Source organism: Corvus moneduloides, chromosome 11 (genome assembly GCF_009650955.1).
Source record: "Corvus moneduloides isolate bCorMon1 chromosome 11, bCorMon1.pri, whole genome shotgun sequence".
Classification (NCBI taxonomy): Eukaryota; Metazoa; Chordata; class Aves; order Passeriformes; family Corvidae; genus Corvus; species Corvus moneduloides.
Window position 1 is genome coordinate 8,253,225 of NC_045486.1, and position 18,511 is coordinate 8,271,735.

At 39.2% G+C, this 18,511-nt stretch overlaps 1 protein-coding gene across 4 annotated transcripts; it reads right to left on the bottom strand.

Annotated features, from left to right (window-relative positions):
* Positions 1 to 1,828: 1,828 nt before the first annotated feature.
* Positions 1,829 to 15,763, bottom strand: C11H3orf14 (chromosome 11 C3orf14 homolog). 4 transcript variants are annotated; one of them, XM_032121038.1, is made up of 5 exons: positions 15,657 to 15,763; positions 14,006 to 14,086; positions 13,182 to 13,305; positions 8,427 to 8,501; positions 1,829 to 5,894 (listed from the first exon to the last, which is right to left on the bottom strand). In XM_032121038.1, exons 2-5 carry the CDS (start codon positions 14,056 to 14,058, stop codon positions 5,751 to 5,753), a joined length of 396 nt encoding a protein of 131 aa, XP_031976929.1. In that variant the 5' UTR covers positions 14,059 to 14,086; positions 15,657 to 15,763; the 3' UTR covers positions 1,829 to 5,750. The 4 variants fall into 4 exon arrangements, with proteins under 4 accessions (XP_031976929.1, XP_031976927.1, XP_031976930.1 ...); XM_032121036.1 differs by lacking the exon at positions 15,657 to 15,763 and adding an exon at positions 15,201 to 15,519; XM_032121039.1 differs by lacking the exon at positions 15,657 to 15,763 and adding an exon at positions 15,157 to 15,519.
* Positions 15,764 to 18,511: the final 2,748 nt, after the last annotated feature.

Genomic DNA, 18,511 nt, shown 5'->3' on the forward strand with positions numbered 1-18,511 from the left:
TTCCCGAGGTCCAGTTAACTGTCTGATACTCCTTCTACTGTCTTCCTCACTGCTGTCAGTTGCCAAGATATTTCACACAAATAGAAGCTGATTTATTATCAGCCTCTTCCTTCTGATTCATTATGTTAATGAATTGAGATATTACCAACACTGGATTATCGTATCTATCAATGAATCCAGGAAAAGAAAGCTAATTATAGAGGGAAAAGCTAAGTGTACCCGGAAACTTAATACAAAGAAACGTCCGAGAAATAGAGCAAAGCGGGGCAGTAGTTTAAGCGCCCTCTAAACACCGCTTCCAGTTGACTGGGGACCGCGACACTTTGGGTTACATAGACAAACCTTTTTCCTAGGATTTTACGGATATGTTTTTTTACTGTTAACATTATTACGAGCGTTTCCAAGGAATCAAACCCGCTGCCCAGAGCTTTCCTGGGAATCTCGGCGCCGTTGAGTGCGGGAGGACACACACAATGCGCTTCCCGTTCCCTCTCCCAGCGCACTGTTCCCGGCGGCGCGCAGTCCCCGCGCCCCGATCACGACAGACCGCCACCCGTCTGTCCTCCCCCGTGCCACAGCGAGCTCATTTCACACCGGCCAAACACCGAGAAATGGGGTTTGGTTTGTTTGGAGATTTTTTGTCCCCTCCTTTCTCCCTTTCCCACAGTCGCTTGGCTCGGCGTTTCCCCGGCTCGAAGCAGCGCTGCCCCTCGGGCAGACCCCGTACCGGCGGGGCGCGGGGCGAGCGCGGCCGCGGAGCGCAGCGCGCAGGTTCGCCCGCGCTGAACAAAGCTGCCGGCATGTACTTCACTTGAGCACATCATCCTCCGGAAGCTTTTATTGAGCAACAGTCAGAGCTCCGTCAATGAAGCTATTGGAACACATAAGAAGTATATCGGTAAAGAAAGGCAAGTCTGGTTACCAAAATTGCATTTCCCATTTCCCATTCACCGAAGTGAGGCAGGTACTTATTTACTGCGGCTTTAAGCTACGCAATTAGTAAAGGAGACTGTAATTTACCTAAAGGAAGGCAATTTTTGTCCTTTTATTAATTTGCAATAGATTTGTAAAATAATCTTACAGCAGCTGGCTCTGCTTGAATCTGTTTCAAAAGTGTGATGTAAATACCGTCTCACACAATTTCATTGCCTATTAGGGTTTTCTGGTAGGTTATAGGACTGAGAGTGAGGGGACAGAACACCACACGTTTATTTTTAAGATCATCATCACAGCGATAAAACTTATCGGAAGAAGTGAGCATACTTTCTATCTGTATGCATTAAAAAACAGACGTATCCAAAGTAAGTCAAATGTAAAAGCTACAGCTGGAAGGCTACATACACAGCGGGTACAACTTAGCGCATTTTCAAGAGCTGTTTTAGCTGTGTTTAAAAGGAGTAGCAAATTCCCAAATCAAATCTATAAAAATGCTATTTATAGCAAAGACAAAGAGTTTCACACAGCAGGAGGACGTACTAAAGAACCATTTTCCCCCACCTGTTTCCTTAGCAAGGGTTTAAGTATCTCTCTCTACCTCTTCCTAGTAATCACATATCTGAAGTAATTTAGCTCACACTTATTATGAAACAATAGGAAGAGTGCAAATAATCGATCTGGGATTCATTAAATTTAGATTTTTCAGCAGTAAACTTCTGAGATTTTCATCTTCACTCAGCAGATTGATATTTCATATCAGAGTCAGAGGAAAATAAACACCATACCTAAGCAAAGTATTTATCACTGGTCTACTCACTGTTCACACTTGGCTGCAGCAGGCACCAACTTATATCCAACTCATACATACAATGCAACACTGAGATCCAAGAGGCAGTGACTACAGGATCAAAGCTTTATTTCAAGTACAACACAGTATACCCATGGATTATAATCCTTGAGCAAACAGAATATCACAGTAATGAAGACCTTAGCATTACAAATATGTTAAAACAGCTTGCATTTGGGGTGATATTTAAGGTCAAGTTGTATCTGAACACAACTATTAAAATATTATGAAAATTACCATTATGGAGTAAATAATGTTTTCTTTCAGATATAACCCCTAAAAGTACATTCCATTTCAAATTTGGTTTTCTTATTTTTCAGTACCAACAAGCTCAAACTGAGCATCTACATCCCCAACCTGTTCTATGTGAACTAAAAAGACAGAAATGAAAAACTATAAGCTCAGCCTAAAAATTAGCTCCCAACTTTTATGAAAACATGATCCTGAATAAATACAATCAAGAGGATACCATAATGTCAAATATCATGTGTCTAAACCAACTTACTATTTCAAATGAACTTTCAAATTAAATTAATAGGCTTGTGAAAGATTCTGCAGAGTAAGAAATTTCTTATGCTAGGGAAAAGTAACATGCCCTGCCTTCTGCTCCTGCCCCCACAGCCAGATAACTGAGAAAGTAAAAAGCTTGGGAATGTATTGGTAGAGGTGACAAGACGGGTGAACAGGCTGTGCTCCTGGGTTAGTATTGGGGTTACTCATCTGTGCATTAACCTAGAAAAGTATGATTAATTATTTCTTCCTGCAAGATACTCCAAGATTAACTTATAAACAAGGAAAAACCTTTGGGTTTCCTCACTGCTCTTCACTCAATTGATGTCCCCTGACTACTAGACAAGCACAAGAAGCAACAGGCCCCTAGGACCACTGCACCTTATGCATACATGTATTGTAACACAAAAGGGCAAGCAGCAAGTCAAGACTACAGAGTGACAAGTTTGGTTTGTTCTTGGTTTGTTTGTTCGTTTTGGGGTATTTTTCTCTTTTTTTTGGGGGGGGGCATGTGGTGGGTTTTTTTGAGAGAAAAGACATTTACTCAGGTTGGGTAGGAAATTACAGAAGATACATATGATGTAATATCTATATTTTATTTTTTTTGATACATATATAAAAGCTTGGGATAAGATGGGGTGTAACTACATGTTTTAGGTAACTGCCTTGACTTGGTGAAGAATACCCATTCAAGATCTCACAGGAGACCAATAGTAAATCAGATTAGTAGAAATCACTTTGGGGGATTCTTAAATTCTTTTTAAGCACACTAAAGTTTAACACTTGCTTTCTCAAATCTTTATCTATAAAAAGGCAAGTATCAAGCTAGCCCAGCCATGGTAAATTATACTCAAAAATTGTAAGTAGAACAGGAGATACCATATAATTATGTTCCGCGCCACTGCACGCCCCAGCTCAGGAGACACTTGCTCCTGTACCTTAGTGGCCCTGCTGTGTTGCCCCTGCTGCTATTGCTGTGCTATTTCACAGTCATAGGCATTTATTTGTTTCAAACCACAGGCCAACGTGAAGGCCCTTGTCTCTGAGAGCAGTCACCTACATACATTACCGCTTTAAATGTTTCTCTTCATTCAGTTTTCACTTTTCTGGACATGTTTCTAAATAGTTTTCCTTGAACTAGTTGTCCTACTGCTTCTAAAGTTATGCTGCAGTAAAAAAAGTTAAATTCCTTCTTTGAAGATAATTTCATTTTCCTCTCAGGCATGCTATGTGAGCACCTAACAGTGGCATGGTGACTACTCTAATCCTGCTTGCAGGTGCCTTTCACGCATGTTGCCAAACTCTCACCCATGGAGCTTCCATGCCCTCACTGTCCACACACTTAGACCTCCTTCCAGGGGAAATCACAAGGGCAAGGAGACAGTAAGCATCTGCATTGTGTCCCAGTGATTAGGTGGAGTCGAAAGAGATAAAGACCCAGATTATTCGCATGTATAAAGTACTTAGGGGCCCAGATTTTAGTTTAGGTGATTTCCCTTTGGATGCAAAGAACGGGATGAATCCCATTCTTTGTTAGCAACTAACTGCTCATCCATCCCTTCATTCTGAGCATCATGTATAAGTTTTCCCTTCTTTTGTGCTCAACTGGTTCCAATTACTTGCTTTTTAAATGTGAGCTCTACAACCGTAAGATCATACACATTCCCACTAAATCAGATTGAGAATCACATTGTGAGTTTACAGAAGAAAATATTACCAAGTTGTCTTTGTGACAGAACACTGAGTAGGTATAAAATTGTAATGATCTCTATGCCAAGTTTTTTTTAAGCTCTCAGCTTGTAAGATGAAAGCCTAATTTGATATTTTTGTAGTTATATAACAGTTCTAATATTTTGTGACATTTTGTATTGTGACACTATAGATGAAATTGTCATCGGACTGACACCCTTTACTGTTTATTCCTTAATTACAACTGTTAACAACACTGCAGAGAAGCGTGCTAATCTGCCATCACATATTATGAAAACAACGTTATTGTTACAAACACCAACACCCACTCAACAGGATAATTCTAAGATGGCAGTTTCTGTAAAAAGTTATCAGTTTAATGGACACTTCAATAGAAAAAGTTTAAAAGGAACTCTTAATTCATTTGTGGAAAATATACAACAATTTTACATTGTACCTAAAGTTTTGATTTTGTTGTGTCAGTGATTCTTCATGCTACATAGGGATATAATTTTTTTTGAATAGTGGGGTCTCTATGTAGTATGAAGATGCATAGCTCAGATACGTAGCAGCCTAGCAATATTTATAATCATTACGTTCTCATACCCTCAGACACTGGCAGAGGTTTTGTTTTTTTTTTCCTACTACTTCCAGGTTGGGGTGGAATGATGTTGTTGCAGGAAATTAAATTTTAACAGTATATTGACTCAAGTCCAGGTTCTTAACAATAAAAGAAATTAATATTTTCTAGGCTTCTTTTGCTTAGGAAAGATTAATTTTCTGCAGGCCATGTCACAACCAGGAAGGATCTTCCACTGAGCTGACACTTTTAGAAGTTCTGCACCAGTGAATTTCTCATACCTAGTTAGCTCAGTACAATTAAAACTCACTGATACTGTACCTCTGTAGGTGAAAGCTGAGAAGCTGTTCAATGGTTGAAAATGAAAATATTATATCCTCAGCTTCTGTATATGCTTTGTTCTTGGACAGCCACAGCCAGTTACTTTTCAGTTTGCTTCTTTCAAACTTTTCATGTCTCAGAAAAAGATCTCACTTATAGATTATATCAGCAGAAAGAAAATAGCATTAAGAGCAACCTGGAAGTAGCAAAAAGCCCTAGAGATTTGTTTGCCCACATGTTAGACAAGAAATACAATGTAGGCAGAAGGAGGTTGGGAAAAGCTGCCTGGAGTGAGGTGTAGAAGCGATGAAAGTGGCAATGACAAAAATCAGGGAAAACAAGATGCAGGAATTCAAGTTTGTTCCTTCTACAACTGCTCTCATTAAGGTTCTTCCACAGATTCCTGATGCTAAACCAAGGCTACTCTGATGCACAGTCTGCCTTTTCTGCTAACAGTAAATTCTTCCTTTCTCCCTCATCCCTGAGCAGGCATGCAGCACAGATGACTTAAGTGAAGAAGGATAATGCAAGATTCTGTCTTTACTTATTGCACTTATATGTAGAAGCAGAAGATTAAAAATAATATAAAATTCTTCTCATACTGAAAACCCAATTGCCTCGGTGTAAATCTATACACCAATGTTTCTCATTCTTGATCCTAAAAGCCTGTTTGAGGATTGCCTCTCTAGTACAGAATAAAAATAAGGAATTGTACACAATGCAACAGTGGAATCAAATTATCCTATATAATTAATTTTCATTTAAATTATTTACATTTCAGTTTAATGGCATGATATTCTGTTGCCTGATCTGGATGATCTTCTCTGCTTAAGTGATAAATTACAAAACAAAATGAAACTAAAATGTTTATTTTTGTGAATCTTCTTCTGGGTAGTTTATGCTCTGCTTTGTAGCTTTCATTTTCTTAAAGCCAATAGGAACTTCTGCTCTTCCTAAAAGAAACTCTTCCCACTTGGGAAGAGATTCTTTTATTGATGCCCAATAGAGAGTCTGAGAAAGATATAAGAAAAAATAAACTTAATTTCAAAATCTGTGTCAGCCAGTTTAAAACAATACAGAGATGCAATGCATTATTAAATCGTACTTTAAGAGTAAAGCAATTCAGAAAAGAACAACGTACTTAACACATGACATTTTTAATCTCTTGTATGATACAAAATATCAGCCTAGAAATATTTCATTCTGCAGGACAAACTGTGAAATGACTGAATGTGCCCTCTTGTGGTAAGCAACACATCAGTTTACACGCTACAGTACCTTTAATAAACTACTTTCCATGATTATATACTTTTCCAAAAGCAGCTTTTATATTTAAGTATGTATGTTACTGGAATTTAATTCTGTAGTGGAAAAAAACGTTGGAAATGAAAGCTGCACATTTACCAATGTAAACTGATTATCCTAGAAAAGTTTACAGTACTATACAGAACTATCGTTCAAAATATTTGAGTAAAATTTTAGACTTGATAACTCACTGACGAAGTAATCATCTCCAGTATTTGGATCACAAAAATAATAATTAGAAAGTGCTGTATATTTAGCCTGCGGTCTAGAAGAACCACTGTGGATCATCTAACCCTTCCTCTTGCTTTACACTGTGCCTCTGAGTAATAAATTTAATGTATTATTTATCTCTGTTATTCATCATTCACCATTTTTGTGTTGGTATCCTAAGGACAACTTTGTAGCATTTTCAGGAAAATTTTAAGTCACAGGTATAATTTTTTTTCCCCACAAAATAATGTGATCTAAGAACTGTGCTAAGATAACAATTTAATCAATCCACATACGTATTTTTTGCCATTGATGTCCATTCAGAAAAACATCGTTTTGCAGTAGAAAACTGTTATGATACATATGTAGTGAGCCTTTTTTCTTTACTTAAGTATATAATGAGAGAGAAGTGTAGCATAAAACTGAAGATCTCCCTGCAAAGTATTAGATTCCTGGCTAATCATTTTGATCCTTACATGTAACTCAGATATAACTATGGCTCTTGCAGGTTTACAAAAATATTTTCTTCAACAGATTTACTCAAAGAATCTTTTTTGACAAGCATATGTGCTGTCACACAAAACTACTCCGACTCAGCAAGCTGGGGATCCATTATAGCCATAACTTTCAGAGTATATTAATACAGACACATACATGGCTGAGTGAAATATGCTCAGAAGTGTTTTGGAACAAAGCATGCACAAGAATTTTGTACTATGAAAGAAAGTTTTCTTTTTCCGCTATTTATAACACTCTTCTCTAGAAGCATAAAAAAAAAAGCTGAAATAGGATCTTCTCCTTCAAATAGTAACTCTGTTCTCTCCAAAATTTCACCACTGCTGCAGAGCACAGACATTCTGCAGCCACGAGCAATTGCTCTGCAGCCTCCCATTTGTTTGGACTTCGCTCGACATGCCTCAAGCAGCTTAACACCTACCATGGGACTAACTGACCCAAACAGCTCTAGAGGTGACTCAAAAGTCCTTGAAGAGGCTAAAACTACTTCTGAACACAATCAAAACAGGTTTAATGTTTAATATTAGTAGGTTGGCATCTTCCTTAGCATCATTCAAAATGTACAAGTATTCAGGAAAAAGTGTACCCTTTTGCCTAAAAATGTCTAAAAATAATAAAAAAGCCATGGAAGGGGCATACCCAGTGTGCACCCTGTCACAGTCACAGTAGGCTATTTACAAAATGCAATGACAGATGAAAACTTTGAATAGTAACCAGAACAAGAAGCGATGCCTCTCCTTTAAGTAATAGCCTAAGCATGACAACACTTGCCCAGCAGGTGTGAAGCTGAGGTACAATAATCCTCTCTTCACAGCTGACAGTGCTGAAACCCGGCCCTTCACCCTGCTCTGACAGGGCCCCAGCACCCAAATCAGCATGGGACACTCTGCTCCTGTGCCTGTGGGAACCAAGCCACCACATAGCACAGAATACACAAACCACTGGGGCAAGAAACAAATGGGAATCTGACTGCTCAGAATTTTTATCTTTAAGTAATGCTTTACAGACTGCAGGTTGAGAAGGAAAAAAAAGAATCGACTGTTCCTGCTGCAGTACTTTTTAGAAGCTTCCATACAACTCTAAATAATTGATGTGAAATTTTCTCTGTTCATGCTGATAAACTGTTGACCCTGAAATGTAAAGATGACAATCTGTGGTAAACTGAGAATAGGATGACCACATAAAACAAACTAAATAGCTCTGACATAGTAAACACAGTAATTTTCTGATATTCACAATATTAATTTTTTATATTTGACTTCATTTTAAAATAGAAGTTAGTATAGATCTGAAAGCTGCTAAATATTTCCATCAGAAATGCTCCAGAATCTAGGGACCTTGTTCCAGAATTAAGGTTCAGCTTGCTACACAGCACACAAGCCTTTGGCTATACTGGATTTTAAAATCAATTCTTTTCACTTTAAGAACATGCTTCAGAGAAAAAAAAAAAAAGCAAAATATTTGTTAAAGAGCAAATGAAAACAAATGAAAAGACAGAGTTCTAGGACTTACTTCTAACTTAACAATATCGGGATGTGGAAGTAAAAATATTCTTTCTTGAAGCCTTTTTTCTGCTGCTTCTATATCCTAAAACACAGGCAAAGTACATTTTAAAAACAAGCACTGGGAATTTTAAAAGGAAAATACACATAGAAAGACATTTAAATTAACTAAATAAACCTATTACAGCTAAACAGCTTTCAAATAATAACACCAAAGTTCAAATCTTTGTTTAGTCATTCTGAAATACAACTTGTACTGCTTAGACTAACACCCTACATCTGCTAAATATGTTTGCTGCACCTTTTTCATACAAGAGCACATTTCACAACCAAGTAAGACTTTTGCTGTAAAACACTGCTATTCTCTCTGGACACCAGGGTAAATTAGTTAAATTCTGCTGTATAAAACTTAAGGAAATGGAGGGGAACCGAGCACCTTTTTCTGTGCTGCATAAGATTGAAGTATGTATTCTAGCTACTGTAACTGTAAAGTAACTAGGCAAATTATGTGCAAGATCTTTACTTCTCAAGACAAAGATGACTTGCTAATATGCATGCATAACATGTGCACAAAAATGTAGAGCTGCAGCAAGCTGTTCACCAGACAAACTTGGATGACAATGCACCTCACATAGCTTTCTTACAAAAAAAAAAAATCAGTATTTGGGTTTCTGCTTGTCCAGTGGATGTGTGCTGGATTCACAGAGGCCAAAATAAATCTTTTAAAAAAGAAACAACCAAAAAAATCAACAGCAACAAACAAATCAAAGCATGCCCCCAAACTAACCACCCTCCCCCTCTAAAGTTCTGACCCGTTCTTGTGGGCTTAGTTCCATACCCAAACATTGAAGAGATTGAGTGGTGGGCAGATGAAGAGAGACAGAAAGGGACGTGGGAGTGGGGTGTGAAGAAGCCAAAGCTGAACAGAGTGGAGGGGGAAAGAAAGTATAGCAGATGGCAGAGTTGGGAGCAGAGAGCGGGTGTGAAGAGTACAACAGAAAAACTAAACGAGAGAGGAAATTCCCCAAAGGGACTTCCCAAATATTCACCACCACTGCTGCTGAAAAGAAGAGTGAGATTCTGGAGGAGCATATCCACAAGAGAGACCAAACATGATTACTCGTATTGAATAATAGCCAGTCTGAATACATCAATAAGTAAACAGTGTCCAACTCAAGTTTAGTTCGGTAGAGTATGATTCATAAAAGCAAAAAACCAGCCTTACTGTCAGCTGAAGTTCAACTTAGTGACACAGATACAATCAGATTGTTCAATTTAGTGTTCATCTTATTTTATTTCATTAATTTCTTTTACAATATTCTCTTGTACATAATTGCAAACTGTTCCTCCCTTTTCTACAGCAAAATCCATACCACTGTAGGAAGCTAAAGGATGTCTGAGAAAGAGTAAACTAAGTCTCAGGTTTATCCAAATTCTCAGAAGCAGCAAATGGCTGCCCCTTCTCAGGTAAGAAAAGACTAATGTGATAAACTTAAAGAAGGAACAGGAAAAAGGACATAAGCCATTTGAAATCACGATGTCAAAATAACAAGAGGCCAGCACAGATTTAAGTGACTTAAGCTTAAATCACTTAAATTGCACATACTTAGAACAGATACACTCAAACAGCATCAAATGAAGCTTGTATCAGAATGGCTCAGGCCAAGTTTGGAGAAGTTACCATCATAATGAACCATACTGAATAAAGGATCATTCAGTAATGTTCACCTCATATCCTTCCACAGGTTTTTCCTCCTTTCTGATTCCTTCTTCCTAATTACTGTAGGAATTTTAAAAAGAAGGAAGAAGAATATCAATAATTATTACTTTATAGACTCAGCCAAGTCATTGGAATGTTTATGGTGATAGGAAATGAGTGTCTTTCAGGCAAGAAAGGAGACAGCAGTTGTACATATATGTTTAGTAGAGAAGGTAATTTTGGCATAGCCTAGATATCGGACATGTCTTTTCGTTGCTCACTCCAGTTTGTGTTGTGCAGTCTACTGTCATTCAGAATACTGATTTAATGACAGACAGGGAAAGAAATTTTTGCTGGAAGGTGTAGTATGCTTTAGAAAATAACTGGAACTACTGAAAGATTAGATGGCACTTCTTGTGTGTCTACACAACTGGCAAGCTTTGTAGGAAAAATAAATCCCTGTCACCAATATAAAAATAAATACATAATCAGTATAAACTTCTTTGGAAAAAAACCCAGCTAATCTAATATGTCACAGTACTGAAAAAAAGAGAGCATCTTACAGCGCTTCCCCTAAAACCACAAGGACTGGAACAAAAACAATTCAAGACCCTTGCCCAGAAGTAAAATGGAATGCATGAGACATGCATTGCTTTTAGGGGACCAAATTCAGCTGTCACTTATATTGATATCAGTCTGGCAGAATCCCACTTAAATAATTCTGGAATTGCATGCCTGGGAAGGAAAGCAAATTTGTTCTAAATTACCTTTCCAGTACTAATTACTATATAGCATACTTTTTTCTATTTCATGTTACAAGCTGTTCCACAGTAATACATATTTCTAAACACAAGAAATATCACTGAGAAACAAATGTCATAAATTAGATTACAAATACTAGTCTAATTTCTGCTTTTATTACAACAACATTATATAAGCACCAAATGACACAGATTTCCCTAATCTGCAGTCTCCCTCTAAAGACATTGAGGAAAATACTCTGATAATTATGTTCAAATGCTGAACAAATGCTTATAATGTCAAAATTTCAATTAAAAAAAAAAAGGTTAGTTCCTTGCTTCCTACTGATTCGAATTTAAATTAATTTTGAAATCTTTCTTGTGCATAAATTCCAACTAGCACAGAGAAAGAAAAATGGCTTTTGCTATGATCTATTACTGAAAACAACTGATTTTGCTTACACGCAGAAAACCAGAAATGCAAATAAAAAAATAACACTTCGTCATGTCCATGTATTTTTGAGTAGGCCAAATCAACAACTCTCCACATGGTAACTGTGAAATGTACAGTGCCTGGTATCAGGAACAATATTCTGAAGCTGGCACATTAATCAGTCTTGTTTTCAAGCTTCTCATATATTATGCTACATAGATTTTTTTTTTTCCTGTTTTCTTCTGTTATCAAAAAGCATCTGCAGGAGTGCATGCTTGTTAAAACTAGGATAAAATTAATAGATTTAAATTGATTTATGCTACTTTATCCTGCAACAGAATTTGTTTTGATACATATGATTTTGCTTTTTTCCTGTACAAACACCAACATTTTTGACACTTGAAAGGAACAATTTTGAGGATGTGACAGAAGATAGCAAATATCTGTTTAACTGCAGAAATATTTACACTCTGTATATGTCTGAGCTATTGTTACCATTTCCAGTACAATAAAGGATGGAGAAATATACTCTTTCATTTATTGTGTTTGCCTGCATATGTAAACTGAGAATGCATTCATAAACACAAATAATTTATAAAACCCTCTATTTATGAAGTAACCTAAAATGCATATGGAAAATAGGAGTGATAATGGCTGAAATTACTAATTAACGGAGTAGGAGCCATGGAAAAAATAACCAAACCTTCCATTTGTCCCAGCCTCTCACTGAAGCACCTACACTTGCTATAACAAATAAAGGGGGGGTTGATCGCCCCTGTCCAGAATGCATCAGTTCACCAGTCCAAGTTGAAAAATCTTCTTTGTCACAGAATAGTTAAGAAGGCATTCCTGGCTAACTGTTCTGCCTTGTCTGCCCCTCTCTAAATATAACTCCCATTTAAATACAAACTCTAATGCAATAGAATTATACCCACCCAAAATGTGAACATTTTAAACCTAAACCAGGCTCTGCATGAAAAAAACCCCAACGAAATTCTGGTGATACAAATTAATCTTGTAATTTTCTAGAGTAAAACTTACTTTTTCAATAAACACAATACATGCATTATGGACCCTTAATAAGTAGGAGCTTAAAGAAAAGGCACTGGAGGTTCAATTTGCTGCTGTCTCCTGAAAAACCAACACACATTTTTCAAATCCATCATGTCAGTGGTCAAGTCCATCTCTCCAAACTCAGAGGCCTGAGTTAGGGGTTCCAGAGGAGCCTTTTAGTATTCCAGTCCCTGCCATCAAATCTAGATCTTTTAAACTGCCCATTCTCCAATGTCTGCTGAATTTACCTAGGAAACAAATCTTACCTAAATATGACAACTGGTATGTAGAACAGCTATGAGCATTATTAATGGTGTCACCCCTACGAAGAGCCAGAAACACCAAACACTGCTTTTACAGACTTGAAAGTAAAGTGCTTAAACTGAGAACCTCTTCCACAACTTAACCACAGTGGGGGAACAGTTCCTACGCTTGGCCCAAAGCACTGTAGCCTGGTCAGCCCATTTTCAAACATATCCCCATGTCTTGAATCAAAGCATAAAGGGGCTGTGAGTCCTGACAGACCCCGAAGTTCTCTCACGCAGACTTGTACTAGCATGTGTTACATCTCCACAGGTACTTAAAAAAATAAAAATACATAGTAGCAGCTGCCACCACGAGGCTTTTGTAAGAAGGGCATGGCAAATAGGTAGTGATGCCATTGGATAATAAAGACTTGTCATTTAATACTTTTTGGTCAAGTTCCAGAAGAGGGAACCATATAGAAGAGAATTCAAATGACAACTATAGAGCAAACACTTCTCTCTTTTTTTTTTTTAATTATCTAAGCTACATAACCATGACATTTTGATGCGGTTCCTGGTAGTTGCAGAAACTTACATTTAAAAGTGCTGCATTCCTTTTATGAGCTGCATCAGCTGCTTGAGTTTGCCATGTCTTTTTAGTCTTTTTGTCTCTTAAATAAGTCTCCATCTGCTGTAGTAGCTCTGATCTCTGAGACAGTCTACAAAGGAAAACATTTTGCTAAGTGGGTAGAACATTTTGCTCAGGACCTAGAAAATAACCTTTTTACCTTACCCAGTTTTCTCAAAACCATGGGGCTAATTAAACCAGCTGCAGGGTGGGTGTGCTGGGGGAGGGAAAAGGTACAGGCAGCCATCACCTGCTGTGCTTGTACGAAGCTATAATGTTGCAGTCAGCAGTCCTCAAATGCTGAGGTGCTTAGAAACGCTGAATCTCCCAGAAGAAGGAAAGACAGGGTGGGTTGGGGTGACTTGATCGGCACTACATTTGCTCATTGGCACGTACTAGTTGTTACAAGAAAAGCAAATTTTTCTGAATCATTACTGTATTTGCCTCACAATTTGAATTTAGAGGGCAACAAAGAAGCAATTCTATAATTGAGTCATTGAGTGAGAGAATCCAATTACCTTCCCCAAACAGGAATTTAACGGTGACAGGTTAACAATGGAGATCTTAAACCAGCACCACCATTGGAAGTCAAAAACCTCATCAACCTAAATACCCGGAACAGCAGGCAAGGATGCTAATGCCCATGGTTTCTAAAGGAAGAGTGCCACCTCCTGGAACTCCAGCCCCTTGCTGAAGCACCACTGTGCTGTGCAGAGCGGAGATTCACTGGCACCGAGGGTCGTGTGCAGGCAGGGAGAATCTCACAAGACCCAACACAAACAACTACTCACATTTCCTCATGTCTTCTAGCAAGGTGAACCTCCTGAGCCAAACGGGATGACATCTTCAGTTGTTTGCTCCGGTTTTGTACTCTATGGAAGGAAAACCGAGTGAAATTAAAATCTTCTGAAGATCTACATTAACATATACTTTCCAGTATTAAACCATTCTGGTTAAAAAGCTGCACACATTATATCTATATGTCAGCTATCTACACAAAACCTGCAACAAGACATCGCTACATTATGCTTTGAATACATTCCCACTACTAATGTTCACAATATGTTTTAGGAAAATGCTACTGTGTTCTAATAATTTATGAAAGAACCAAATTTTTTTCAGTTTCAGATTTAGCATTGAGTTTTCTCGAGTTTCAGATGCTTACAATCACACACACACACTGTGCTTGCATAAATTGTCTATTACTGTTTACATTACTGATTTCTGGCTTTTATCATGTTATACCGAACGCAAAGTTATAATTGTAAACTACTTCTCACAGACACAGGGATCTGTTCCTAGGAAACTATCTTTGAGTACAGGCATGATTAAACTAAGCAACTTAACTAAGTAATTTAAGCTACTAAAGGAAACTTAAGTTACTTAAGTTTAATGTCCAAATGCTTGAAAAATTAAGTGATAACTTCTTGAGCTCAGCTTTTCAGCACTGTAATTCAGTACATAAGGGAGTGCACAGTTTAAATTGTTTAGGACTTACTAGCTTTTTTTCTGAGCTATTAAGGAGATCAACTCCCCACTGATGCAAATGAAGATCCTACAGCACTTTTCAGAAGGCTGAAAATGTTTTGCCTATTTTTTTTCACCTCAGAGGTGACTGCGTTGTTGTCACCTTAAGTAAAATTAAATAACTTGTCACATGTTCATAATGTCAAAGTGTGGGAGAGCTAAAAGAGCTCATCAAGATAACGTTAGTTAAGGCCTTCTCACTATCACGTGTCACCCCTAACTCTGAAACCAGTGATTTACACGTGGCCTCTGCTGAAGTTGGGGTGCGTCTTCTAGGGATGCATGTTTTACCACACTCTGGAAACACGTCTAGCCACCTGGCCCGTTGCTAACGCTTCACCTTGTTTAACACGGAGCACATCCCTTCAGTGCTCCTTCCCTCAGCCAGGGCACTTCGTGCTGCTTTGCGACACACCTTTACCGGCGGCAGGAGAAGCCAGAGCACGCCGCCGCACGCACCTCTTGTTTTTAGGAGCGCCTGTAGCTTACAATAGGAGCAATAAACCAGCACCAGAGCGAGTGACAAAATGGCCCCAGCCTGAGCATTCGCCCGCTGCGCCGTGGGGCAACCGCTACACTCGTTGCTGCCCTGGGCGGATGCCAAGGCCTGAGGCAGCCCGGGATGAAGCTCCACCGGCAGTCCCCGAATTTCCAGAAGCCCCAGGGAGGCCCCTCGGGCCGAAGACAGCACCGCCACCCCAAGACCCGCGGCCGCTCCGCCTCAGGCCGCGGCCCTGATAGGGCAGGAGCAGCACCGCCGCAGCGGGGCCGCGCACCGCCTGAGCCCTACCATTGGGAACGGGGGGGGGGGGGGGGGATGGATCGACGATCTCGTTGAAATGTAATATCCCGTACGATTGCGGGAGAATGAGTCGGGAAATAAAAACAGAATACCAAATACACTTGCTGGTTTACCTTTAGCCTCGCCAGCTTCGAAAAGAAAAGCAACCATCCGCCGTGGTCTCAGGGACGTCTTAAAACACCCCGCGCCCTCACTGCCATGGAGACGGCCGGAAAGGTGGAGCCGAGCCGTCGCTTGGGCGGGCGGGATCGGGCGGGGGGGGGGTCGTACCCCCCTCGGATTGGAGGAGTGAGAGCACGCGGGGCCAATCACGGCCCGGGGCGGGAGCGCGGGAGCGCTGAGGGGCGGCCGGGGAAGGAAGGGGCGGCCGGGGAAGGAAGGGGCGGCCGGGGAAGGAAGGGGCGGCCGGGGGTGGTGTGTACCCACGCTCACTATCACAGAGTTTGTGCGCCGGAGCTCCAACGGGGTCAGCCGGTATTTGCGTTTAAAATGAGTGTTCCTTTCTCTGTGCAAGGCGCAGCCTTCCATGTCCGACCCGGGAGAGCGCCCGCAGTGCCACCCCGGTTCTCCACATGGTTTTCGAACCCTCTGGTGTGATTCTGCCCGTGTGTCAGAGCTGAGTTCCTTCCTGGCCTCAAAGCTGAAGAGTTGTTGATGCGAGTCTAGTCCTTTACAGGCAAACTTACACCAAAATATACTTCAAATAAAAAAGCACAATTAATCAATCTTTTTTCCCGTAAATGTTTTGTCCTTCACAGAAAACACAAACCAGAAAATTCCAAACTAGATAAAGCTGAAAAATACAATAGATTTGTGCACATGTGCAGCTGCAGATTTCTAAAAGCTGCTCTGAAAGTGCTTGTCTTGCCTAAATGTTTTCTATGTAATCATTCTCTCATCCTAGTGTGACACCTCATCACCAGCCTTTCTTACTGCTGATCAGAAGCTGTTTCTTGTGATTTTTACTCTCTTTATATTTTCTATTTTTTCCCCATTCTCTGACTTTATATTTTTGCAACAAATTCACATTAATTCACTTAATGATATAAGCAGAAGTTCTTTAATATACTTGTCAACTTACCCTCACTTATTGTAGCAGTCAGGATAAATAGTACTTAAAACCTTATTATAATTTTGGGTTTTTATCATTGTGATTTAAAGACAAGACTTTCCAGTAAATGTCACAGAGGTGTAGGACTCAGTCCTCATTTGGTTTGAAAAGCTAATTGTTATGGTCTCACTAAATGTAACAGAAAGCCGAAGTGTTTTGCATATTCTACTTTGAGCTACACCAGCTCTCTGTAATGGCTGCAATCTTTCTTTCTTTGTAGCATTTAATGAACTTCTGGAAGAAAGGAGACAAATTGAAGTTTGGTTTACATAGACCATTATAGATGCCATTTGTGACGAGAATGCAAAGAGCATTTTAGTTAAGATACTATCAATTGTTCAATGTTGCGGAAACAGAGACAGGATGGAAGCCATCATTTTCTAATGGCTGCCTTATGTGACAGTGAGTGAAGTTCATAGCTACTGAGCTATAAACTCTTATTTTAACCTAGACTAGTTCTGAAGTTGTCAAGAATGTAAGCTTTAAACTTACTGAAAAAAATACAATGCTAGTAACAGCCAGAAATCCCCACATGCTGGTTTGGGCTGTGGTGGAATTAATTTTCTTCACAGTATCTGATCTGGGGCTGTGTTTTGAATTTGTGCTGGAAGCAGTGCTATGATAACTCAGTTTTTATTTCTGCTGGTCAGGGCTTACACAGAGTCAAGGCCTTTTCTGCTTCTACCCCATCTTGTGGGAGTGCACAAGGAGATGGAAGGGGCACAGCCCGGACAGCTGATCCCAACGGATCCAGATGATATTCCAGACGTATGGTGTCATGGTCAGCATACAGAGCTGAGGGAGGAAGTCGTGTACATGGGGAAAGGCTTTCTCCTGCGTGTCTGAATGCACTGGCACCTCACTGTAGTGTGTCCTGCTGTTACATGTGTGTCATGTCGTGTGCCCCTGCCTTAGCTTCCAGTTATGATGTGCATCTTTCAGAAAAAAACCCCACCTTTAATCATTTTTATAAAAAGCCTTTTTTCCACCCAGATTCTGTCTTCATTAGATACTTCTATCTTTATGTGAGTCTACTGTTGGATCACTGCTATAAAAATTTGAAAAACAGATACCTGCCAGTGGGACCCTGAGATCTGCATTTAATGCCTGTATGGATTAAGGGCTTAATGTTAGCACTGAAATGGGAGCATTGTGACTCTAGGTCTTTTTTAACCCTGCAATTTGATTTTGCTCTGAAAATTTAGAGGATTTTCTGAGTGAAATTGGTGGATTGTGACACTAGGTGGCACTTAAATACAGCTAACAAAGATTTTTGTCTCTTTCGACACAAAAACAGTGAAACACATTCTGTTCTAACATGCAGTTAATTATATCCTCAAAATGATGTCTTGGATTGATATTACTAAACAAACATGTATAAAATGTAATTACAGACAAGTGAAATAAATACTGTGGGCTTATAATTGCAAGATATGTTTTTTGCTTGTAATATGCTACACACCTGTGCATAGTTTTTATAGATAGTATTTTATTTTGTCATTTTTACTAACATTTAGGATGGCACAATTTAGCTTTATGTGCGTTTATTTACTGCTACCAATTTTTGCCATATGTCAGTTTTTAAAAAAGGAAATATTTTTATATATTGGAATTGCAAGACACCAGTATTTCAAAGCGAAAACTCTAAGAAAGGAGTTTTCTTTCCACTTCAAAAAACACTTCAAAACTTTTTTAAAGACATGCACATATTTTAGGGTTTTTTTTGCTTTGCTTTCTACTTCTTCCTTCTCTTACCTTTTGGAGGTACACCTCTGTGGGTACAGTAGCTTAATAGCCATGTTGTGGTCTGAGGTCTATCTGCTCATAAACATTTGTTGAGTGATATCATTGGTAAAA

Excerpts from the sequence above, each read along its gene's own strand:
- C11H3orf14 (XM_032121038.1), bottom strand. The coding sequence starts at position 14,058 with ATGTCATCCCGTTTGGCTCAGGAGGTTCACCTTGCTAGAAGACATGAG. Across the intron at positions 8,502-13,181 it reads GGAATGCAGCACTTTTAAAT|GATATAGAAGCAGCAGAAAA; the intron begins GTAAGTTTCTGC and ends CCTGTGTTTTAG. Across the intron at positions 5,895-8,426 it reads CCGATATTGTTAAGTTAGAA|ACTCTCTATTGGGCATCAAT; the intron begins GTAAGTCCTAGA and ends TATCTTTCTCAG.